The 10,994-nt window shown below is 29.3% G+C and overlaps 1 protein-coding gene across 1 annotated transcript; it reads right to left on the bottom strand.

Moving 5' to 3' along the window:
- Positions 1-283: 283 nt before the first annotated feature.
- Positions 284-7,748, bottom strand: LOC109790476 (putative serine protease EDA2). The gene is made up of 12 exons (XM_020349631.3): positions 7,367-7,748; positions 7,143-7,268; positions 6,519-6,674; positions 5,187-5,369; positions 4,942-5,058; positions 4,754-4,807; positions 4,587-4,658; positions 3,487-3,692; positions 3,284-3,378; positions 2,803-2,877; positions 2,277-2,360; positions 284-584 (listed from the first exon to the last, which is right to left on the bottom strand). The coding sequence occupies exons 1-12, from the start codon at positions 7,553-7,555 to the stop codon at positions 466-468; spliced, it is 1,476 nt and encodes a 491-aa protein (XP_020205220.1). The 5' UTR covers positions 7,556-7,748; the 3' UTR covers positions 284-465.
- Positions 7,749-10,994: the final 3,246 nt, after the last annotated feature.

Here is a 10,994-nt window from a genome sequence, read left to right on the forward strand (position 1 = left end):
AATCATTTGAATGGAAGTCCCAAATTGAAACCAAATAATATATTTGAGACCAAATTGAAACCAATTAATTTATTTAAGACTAAATTAAAACCAAAAATAAAAGTGGGACTAAATTGAAAGAAACAATTAATATAAGAAACCAAAATAGGGTTTTAGCCTAAAAATTATAACAGAATTATTCTCTCTTACTTCTTTTTTCCTTCATCTTTCTTTTTTTTTGGAGCAAACACCTGGTCGAATGGTGCTCTTCTATTTCTATTGTAACACATACCAAAATATAAAATTTGGACTAAAAAGACACATTTAATACGTGGTGTAGACGTTCTGCTCTACATTATGTCAGTTTATACAAAGAAACCAACAAAATATTTTATGGTGTTATATAATTATAATTATCTTTTTAAGAAAAGAAATACCGAAATTCTTGCGTAGTTATAGTACATCATTCACATCGTATGTAAATAATCATATAAAACTTCTGCTGCCTGTGTCCGTGCACTCAGATAACCACAAGTCCATATGTTCAGCAATCATTTGCCTTACTTTGTGAACTGCATCAGGATTGGTGCAGTTTTTCTCACTACCTGAAAACAAAATTCACTAATCAGAACGTTGGTATAACTTTACATTGATCATATAATTTATCTGTTGCTCTTTTTATAATTATTACTAAATGACTAATATAGTGACTGGTGCTTGCGCATATATAATGGGGAATGCTAATATACTCCCATCTATTTTTTAGTAGAAGTATGTTAGCAACCTACACCAAAATTTTAAGACAAAAAAATCACTATTTCTTTTGATTTAGTTAATTTGTATAAAGGATATTTAAATTAAATTACTATAATATCCTTTATACAAATTAACCAAATCAAAAAAAATGAGTGATTTTTTTGTCCTAAAATTTTGGTGTACGTTACTAACATATTCCCACTAAAAAATAAGTAGGAGTATATTAGCATTCCCATATATATATATATATATATATATATATATATATATATATATATATATATATATATAATAGCCATTATTTAACAATAACATTGCTTAGACATCTATAATAATATGTTCCACACAATATATTTAAGAAAAACATTGATTTAATATAAATTAAAATTAATTAATCTTAATTAACATGTAGTATAAATCCAGTTAGTATAAAAAAATTTATTGATGAATAACATTTTTTATCATAAAGGAAAGTCGTTGCATGTCTAAAAAAGACAATGATTATAGACATCGTAATTAATATTAAGTGACAAGAAAATAAAATAAGAATATTATATTATAAATATTTACCCTCGCATTTTATATATTTTCCATATGTTAATTAATTTGTTTTTTATTATAAATTTTCCATAACTCTTTAATTAGAAATTAATATGTTTCATGTAAAATTCCCTATTGTTATTAGAAATTAACATTTTTTTTACATGTGATGATACAAGTCATTTTTTTTTCTGTGCCATATGTATAGGAATTAACATTGTTAGTCTCAATTGGATGGAAAAGACCACATTTCATCATTTTTTTAAATTAAAGGGTGAAATTGAACATTTTAATAATAAAATAAGCAAATTGAAGCAATTAAAAAGAAAGAGGAAACGAAAAGAGTATTATTATTATTATTGAAACAATAACAAATACATGTGTATGTGTGTATATATAAAATACACTTGCATAATATAACAGCAAAATGAGTTTTTGCTTTGTTATCAATAAATAGAATAAATAATAACATAGTATACTAAGGTGATATTTTTTTTAAGAAGCACAGGGTAGCAAAAAAATGGATTTAAAAATAGAGGAAACTCACATTCCTCAGCACTTATTATATTATATAAAGGAGTTTAAGCTTTAAGCAAAGATTTTGACCTTGTTCCTTAATGCGAGTTTTGGGAGTACAATGTGTTATATATAAGTGGATCAAGATAAAATAGGGTATTGAATGAAAAGTAATTAAAATTATGCATATTAAATATTCATGTCACAAAGACTGATAAAAAATATTTTTGTCAAATAATATTTTTTTGGGTCATGCAATGAAGTTGCTGAGGACTATATTTCTTGAAAGGTCTTTTCTAGCATAGAAGTTCTTAAACCATTTATTTAAGACTTTCATTTCATTGGTGAATTGAGACGAACGAGTATTTTAAAGGTCTTAAGAGTATTTATGTCTTTGTCCTACTTCTCTTTTAAGATGCAAAAGTTATATATATATAGAGAGAAACATTAAAAGTAATATGCTGGAGCGGAAATGCGATGCATACCTCCAATGACGAAAGGAGCTTGAGGACATCCTCGATAATCAGAACAATGGCCACAGTTATAACATGTGACAATGTAGGACGGCACTGAAAGGTTTAATAGAAATTAGGCAGCATTCAAAAATAATAACAGTATTGCTTGCATTGAACTGGCTGAGCAATATATAATATTTTTTATAATGTGTTACATGATTCAGAACTCTTTTTCTCCCCCTTTATTAGGTAAACAAAGGGCAGAAAGAAAGAATAGTACCAGATGTTTGAACTGTGGCCTAAGATCATGCTGCTAACATTCAAGCAACTAAACAAAGGAAATTGCAAATTATTTATTATAACTTTTATTGGAAATGAACCACTCATTTGTCACTAGATACTAGATAGCCATCAAATAAACATTTCATGTTGGATTACAGAAAAATATAGCACTGATATATTGCCACAGGGATGACAAGGATAACAAATGTGATTGACTTTTCATCAAAAGAAAAATGTTATTGGCTAAATTGATAAGAAGTAAATGGAAACTCACTATCTGGAGATGACGTTTGTTTGGAAGCACGACGCCAAGGATCCTGGGAGCCGTTTGTAAATATTATTTTTGAACCTGTCCATGTACACCAGAATAGGATACATGAAATCAGGTTATATTTAGTATATACAGAGTAAAACGATAGGATGCCATAAAATTTATGCGCTGAACAATTTGTTTTATATACTAACTTATACGGGTAAGCACATAATTCAGATTGAAATATGTAACTTAAAAGAAATTCATTTTCAAAATGACTTTAAAGTTCATGTTCAGGACGACAATCATCATGGCCTGGACATATATGAAAAAAAAATTATAATGAAAGAGTAAATGAGTCATACAAGCATATTTAATGAGATTATCTACCATATCATGTATATTACTTGTAATTTTATTTATTTTTGCATATATTTTTAAAATGAGGAGAGGGGAGGGAGGCGAATAACATAAAAATTCAGGCATAGGCAAGTTTATAGACCAGCAATTTGTGTGCCTCCGTAGTATAAATTAGTTCCATCGACATCAGGAAAGATGCCCTCTCCAAAGACATTTTTGCAAAGGTCCAAATGGTATCTGCAACGTATGAGAAACTACTTAGTACAAATATGATAGGCGTAGTGTGATAGTGATAGAATCCCGTCAATTGAGTATATAAAGTGAACCGTGAGGTAAGGAACTTGCTTTGTGTCAACTTTTGAGGAGCGAATACTATCATTTGAGGGAGCCACCTGAAAGTATGCAACTTCAGTGCAAACTTGAAACCACCATAATCGAGCAGAACTGTCTTCATTAATAGCAGTTTTTTTCAAGTACTTCTGATCATAAGTCTGTACATTAACACCAAAAGTTCCAGTATAGTACTCTTTGACATATTTGGCATAAGCATCCTGCATGTTGAATTATATAGTTTCCATCAGATGTAAACCACAAAGACACAAGTAACAAAAGAAGAAAGTAGAGACAATTATTTCAATATTTGCAAAGAGGAAGATGGAGCTAATGACCATATCAAGAAACTCATAATCTAGAGTATCCAAATATGACAATACCAAATTTCATGTTATGTTATGGAGATCATGGTTAACGGGGTGAGTACATGAGCTAGCAAGGCCATTAGCCCATTTCAAAGTAGTTCAAGTTGGGAGAAAACTATTACAGTAGATATGTTGTTTGTATATATTTCAGATGAAAGGGGCAAACATTGGCATAAACCAAGAACCACACATTATCATAGTGTAATAATCTACAATCTTCAAAATGAAGTCAAATACAGTGTATTAATCTCACTATAGGATGAAAATGAGATACCCAAATATAAAAAACATTAAAGGAATTAATAGGAACCTCCAAGGAACCCACTGTTCCTTACCCGAGCCTACAGCTGAATTCTCCATGACTAATAACAGAAACCTCTCTCTCCCAACCACATCTAGCCCACTCATCATATTTAACTATCCCTTGTATCCTTAGCCAGATGTCCCACCTTTTCCCCTCCTAGAATATAATTCTAATCCTTAGTTTCATGGTTCACCTGCTGAACCAGTGATATTTCCTCATCCTTGGAGTTATTGGACTCGAGGGTCTCATCAGGGATAGAACAAACACTGAGTTGTATAATACAACCAAGAATTTTACATGACTATAAAGTAAACTATAATTTAGAGTGGCAAAAGGAAAAGGAATATATAAAATTATTCATTTGCAAGTGGTATAAAAAACAGAAGAACTACATTGAGCAGTTTCATAATATCTGGAAAAAGGAACTAGATTGAAAAGCATACCACCAAGTCCTCTCCAGCCTTCTTTGCTTCAACCAGAGGTTTGCATACTTTATCCGGATTTCCATATTGAAACTGTAACATGGATCCAGAAAAAGGAGAAGGCATAATGAATTTGAATACAAGAGATTGAAATTAATAACAAAAACAGCTATAATCATAACACTTACTGCTATAGCAGCAGCATCAGCCAAAAAATACAAAAAGTCTCCATCTATTTCAAGCTGCAAAACAGGGAAAATGTCAGCATGCAACATGGCAATCAAACTAAAAAGTCTACTAGGCAACATATTTTATGTTCTTGGGGAAGCTACAATATACTTTTGCAAGGAAAGAGTAACAAAGGAACAGAGCATACATCATCTGCATCAAAAGAGGCCTTCAGTTCCTTTCCATTGGTTGAAAGTTCGTGTTCAATGAGCTGAGTAGTTTCTTGCAGCGCTTCTTTGCATTCAGCTCCTGCAGACTCGCCAATCTGCAGTGAAAGATAAAACCGAGAACTCAAAATTTGACAGAAATAAAACAAGAGGGAACTTTTAACATTTTATAGCATGTAGACTAAAGAAACAAAAGATGACCATGAAAAATAATAGCTCTCCTCACCTGCTGATCAAATTCTGTGAAGTTGTAAACAGCAAGAACAACTGCAGAACTTGCTAGACTTCCACATGTTAAATGGGGAAACTTGAGACGGAACCATGCACTGAGTGCTCCAGAATATGAGCCGCCAAAAATGAACCATGGGTTTTCAATTTTTGTTCTATTAAGCTTTGCATTTATGTTGTCCTACATGAAAATGACAGCAAGAAATCAAATAAAATGGGCAGGACGCCAGCAATCTAATAGACACCATATGCAAGAATGGGTTATTTAAAAATTTAACTTATGCCACAGAAAAACCTGAAGGTGCAAGTAAAAATCAAACAGAAGATGGAAATATGATAAATTGACAGCTAGAAAGTATCCACAAACTGTTAACGCAGAAGTTACTTGATTGAATAACCATAGATACATTAGGTATAATTAAGCATGCTTGCAGGAAATTGCAGAACTAGAAATTAAGGCTTGAATACGGGACTAATATACATGCAATGTAATTGCAACTCCAAGTAGAATCATAAAATATTCCAAGCCCAGGTAAAGCACGAAAGCAATAATTGCTGAGGAACAATCTAATTTTCCAACCTAACCATTCAAAATTAAATTTCTTCTTTACAAAATTTGGATTCACCAACATATCTTTCTTATACAGCATGCAATGCAATTCAACTTTTTTTAAATAAAAAAAAGTTAGGTAAACTTTGTAACAGAAAACATCAATTGACAAATGTCTCAAACTCTCAATGCTGTTGACCATCACTAACCATAATCTATATTTGAATGTCATTCACAATTGTTAGATTTCATCTTAAAATCAATTGGCACTAAGTGAAGTTGCATAACACATATATAAGTTGCATCTCAAGAATTGAGAAGAGCGATGTAAGACCTACCAACAACCCCCTCTCCCCCCCCCCCTCCACATGTCCACCAAAACAGGCAAGCTTACCAAAATATGGTATTTACCAAGATGAACTATAGGCTTTGATACCATATTAGATTTCATCTTAAAACAAATTGACATTAGGTAAAATCCAAGAAATATATAAGTTGCACACCAAAAATTGAGGCAGGCAATGCAGGACCTTCTAACAACAATCACACTAATCCTTTCCAGTAAACATTTACAAAATTTTGACATTTGGTTCTCAGAAACTTATATGTGACCAATGCCAATGCCTTGTATTACCTACGTTTTTTGGTTATCTAACTAGAAAACTTCAAACAAAGAGCTATCCAAGATTTTTTTTCTACAAAATTTCTTAGGTTACTATTTTACTAGCTTCATTTCTACAAAGTTGTCATCAACTATGACTGCAAAACAATGTAGCTTACCTGATAATACTGGCGAAAAGCAGCCAAATCAAAGAGTGCCTGCTTGGATGAAAGGTATTTCAAATTTTCCGTCTCCAAAGAATTAAATGGGGAACTCTTTCCATAGTAGCGATGTTCAAGCATAACCAAAGCCGCTCCAAACTTCTTTGCCAATACCTAAGGATAAAACAAGGCATGGAGATTTGTTTGTATTAGTATAACTAAGTTTTCTTCCATCCTCACAAAAGCCACATCATTCTTTCATAGGAACAAAATGAGAAATCAGTCTTGTTGGGGGAACGGATCTTAACATTTGATGTTCAAATTTTGCGTTTATCTCTCTTGTCATACACAATAAATACCCAGTGCCTATATAATATGAGAAAATAAGTCATGCACTGCCAGTGTAAAACTAACCACAAATCATCATGCATGGTGAGCTTGTTGACTTTTACAAGGACAGATAGAAAAACACAAAATTCGTCACGTAGACGACTATCCTTTTCCGTCCCATTGGTCACAACATAATTGTTCTATTCCAAAACTCATGATCTTAACTTCAACATTCGGTATTGAGCCATGAATGCATCCAAATTAACCAACAAAATACATCAATACAAATTTGAAGCAAGAATTGCAACTTACAGCAAGATAGTCATTCGCTATACCATAGCATGTACCTTCACCACCGATTACCAGAAAAATTGGCCCATCAGGAATCCGGAAATAGTCCAGGAACTCATAGTAACGTTGCCGGAATTGACGATGATCCTGCAGAGGCAGAGCAACAACCAACAGCATTAGAATAAATCGAAAGAACCATAATCCACTCAAAATTTCGAAAGAATAATGCATTTTGAGAGAGATACATAGGGAGAGAAGTGATCGAGGGTTTGGTCGAGCCAGAGCTCGTGATTGGTGAGATATTTGCCCTCAGACAGCTTATTGAGGAACGTACGAGGAGGAACAACTCCGTAACTGAACGACGGAAAAGAAAGAAAGAGCAACAGCGATAACGTTGTTGTCACAGTCACCCAATCCTCTTGTCTCATTGCCATGGCTACTAAGCTTTAGTTTGGATTTCCCCTGTGAAAATGGAATATTGTAGAGACTATGAACCGAATTAGAGTATTTAAATATCTGAGCACGTGGTGCATGAGGTCAACATGTATAGGCACGCACGTGACGCACCGCATACTCCAGTCGTATGTAACTAACTGCAAATCTGGGTCACAGAGAGTTCAACCACCCATGGGTAAGAAAAAGAAAACCAAGGTAAACAACTAGTTGCTTAATTCATGTTTCATTTGTACTTACACTCTGCTTACAAGGCAATTAATAAAAAACACATCTCACTTATGTAGAAGTGATTTATGTGGAAATGGGTAATAAGAGGTTGCAAAAACACCATCTCTAAAGAGGAGATTGTAATGGGATTAAGGTTGGTCGAATAAAATGCTAAATATAACTTTATAATAAGAATTATATCGGTATATTCTAATATAGTATAAGAGGTTACAAAGATACTTTATTTAAAGAAGAGATTGTTATGGGATTAAAGTTGGTTGAATAAAAGGATAAATATAACCTTATATCAGGAGTTATATCACCGTATTCTAATATAGTATAAGAGGTTGCAAAAATATCTTGTTTAAAGAAAAGATTGTTATGAGATTAAGATTAGTTGAATAAAATGATAAATATAACCTTATAACTATAAGAGTTATAGTTATATCATTGTATTCTAATATATTACTAATGAAATATGCAAGAATACAATTGGGATTAGATATTATGAGTGATTAAATTAAAATATATTATCAATGTAATTTATTATGTTATGCAATAGAAATAAAATATGTAGCTATTATATTACATTAAAAAAATATAATATATATTGGGAGAAGGTAAAATTATAATCATATATTATATATAAAAATTTAGCTATATAAAATATATTTTTTAAAATATCATTTTTTTTTATTTTTCATTTATTTTTAATCTATCAATCAACTACAAATTTTACTAGTATTCAACTCTTTTTTTTTTACTTATAATCTATTAAATCAATTATATTTTTTTTTCTCTTTGATGCCTCCCCTTACACTGAATCCAAGTACGACATTTAATAGATGTGTGATAATATAATAAATTAGTAGTTTCAATTTTTAAATTTTTGTTTAATGAGTGTTTCATTCCTATAATAATTTTATGATTAGATTCTATAATTCAATTTTTTTTTTTAATTTTAATACTTTTTTTAGTTGAAAATATTTTTACCATCTATAGTTTATATGTTTACCTATATAAATAGTCGGACACAAACTAAAAATGGAACAAATTACAAAGATAATATGTATAAATTGAAATGAATTATTTTTAATTATAAAAATTAAAAGATAAAATTGATAAAATTATTGGAATTAAATATGTAATTAAACTTAAAATTTATATATTTAGCAAGGACATATCCGAAGAAGCAATTCATGAGTTATTTTAATGTATATTTTACTATTTCATAGTTAAAGAGTTGGTGTTAATAAATTAAATTTAAATATATTAATTTTAATTATTATAAAAATTGTAAATAATTTCTTTCATTTTTGAAATAAGAATCAGTTGGGATTAAATTAGTGGTTTTAAATTTACTGATTTTAATTGTATATTAACCCATGTAATGTATGCGATTTTTTATATATAAATAATTTATCATTTATAGGGCAACTAAAATTTATAATAAATAAATAATTTGATCTATAAGTTATATTTTACATTTATGAAAAATGATTTATATTATAAAGTTATTTTTAATTATTCATAATTTCTTTAAGAAAACATTGAAATTTAACTTACAAATAAATATAAAAGTGATAGATTCTAGTAGTCAATGAACTATCCTATTTACTGATGATTGATCGTATTATTATTATTATTTATTTATTTTAGTTTTGGTAAGTAGAATTTCATTAATTTCAAAATGTAAGGTTTAAATAACATAAACCATTTATTTTCATGGACAAGTAAAGGAATGTATGAAATTTAACTTCAAAATTAGCTAGATATAATTTAGTGACTAAATATTCGATCTCTAAAAGTTTGTTGTTTATCATCACTATAAGATCGGTCACTAATTTAACTGCTAACTCGTTCACTATAAAACTAGTCACCATATTAATTTTACAATCACTAAAATGATTTATGAATGAATGACTAGTTTAACTGATTAAAATTGGTATCCAATTTGATCATTAATTGATGCATCCACCAATTTTGTCAATTAAGAAACTAATATTTAAGATAAATCATAAGACTAATAAAAGTAATTAATATAGTTACTTTTAATTAATTTTACTATAAATTTAAGATTTATTCTAAATGTATTCTTACTTTAAATGCTTATTATATTTAATATTATTTTTAAGTGAACACATAGAAAATAAATTTAATAATAAATGAAGGATATAAAAGAAATTTAACTATGAATAATTCTTTTTATTCTAATTATAAAGAAATTTAAAACTAATAATGATGGCTTATAATTAGAAGCAAATAAAAAAATGAATTTGTTACTTATAACTAAAATCGGTGGTAATAGTATATTTGTGTATCACAGGAGTTATCATGCTAATAATTTTTTTAAAGTTAACTTTTATCCTTTTTATTTATTTATTATTTTCTCTTTCTCTTTAATCCAATAAAAAAAAATATCATTATCTGTATCTTTCTTTCATATTTATTACTCCACTAACCACGCACTTTCTCAACCCTAAAAAAAATAAAAAATAGAAGAATCATTTGTATTTCTTTTTCATAAATTTCAAGTGAGAATGAAAAATTATATTATTTTTAACACCACCAATCATAAATTTATTTCCTATTTTATCTGTTTTACCGTTAATGATACCTAATGGTTTGATGCCCATTGACGATGTAGGTGTTTCAACCTTAGTATCATTACTTTTGCATAGGTATTTGAATGATGATAGAATATTTCAGTAAAATTTCTCTTATATTACGGTGAATCGCACAACTCATTAATGAAAATAATCAATAAAAATAATATGTTTAAAAAAATATGCCGATAGCATTTTTCTTTATCTTATATTTCATTCATTCATTTTTATTAGTTTTTAATGCTGACATATGCAAATCAAGAAATATAATAATTTTTTTTATAAAATAATTTTAATATTTTATTTTCCTCTTTTATTTTTAGTTCGTCCCTATAGTATCCACCACTGATAGGGGTGACTAATAGATTTAACGCGGATGCATACAGCAGACAAGATTTGAATCCCTGACCTTACTTAAGCATGGATCAACCCCTACCGCTGAACCACACGCTTGGAGTTAGTTATTAATATATAAACTAATTAAAATTAGATAAGATATAATGGTATAATTGATAAGTAGTAATAAATGTTATCTTGAACTTTGAAAACAACAAATAAATAAAATCAAAATTTTACTTAAAAGCTAACAATTAAAAGGAAAAGG

Source organism: Cajanus cajan, chromosome 5, assembly GCF_000230855.2.
Source record: "Cajanus cajan strain Asha chromosome 5, NIPB_CcT2T_4, whole genome shotgun sequence".
Taxonomy (NCBI): domain Eukaryota; kingdom Viridiplantae; phylum Streptophyta; class Magnoliopsida; order Fabales; family Fabaceae; genus Cajanus; species Cajanus cajan.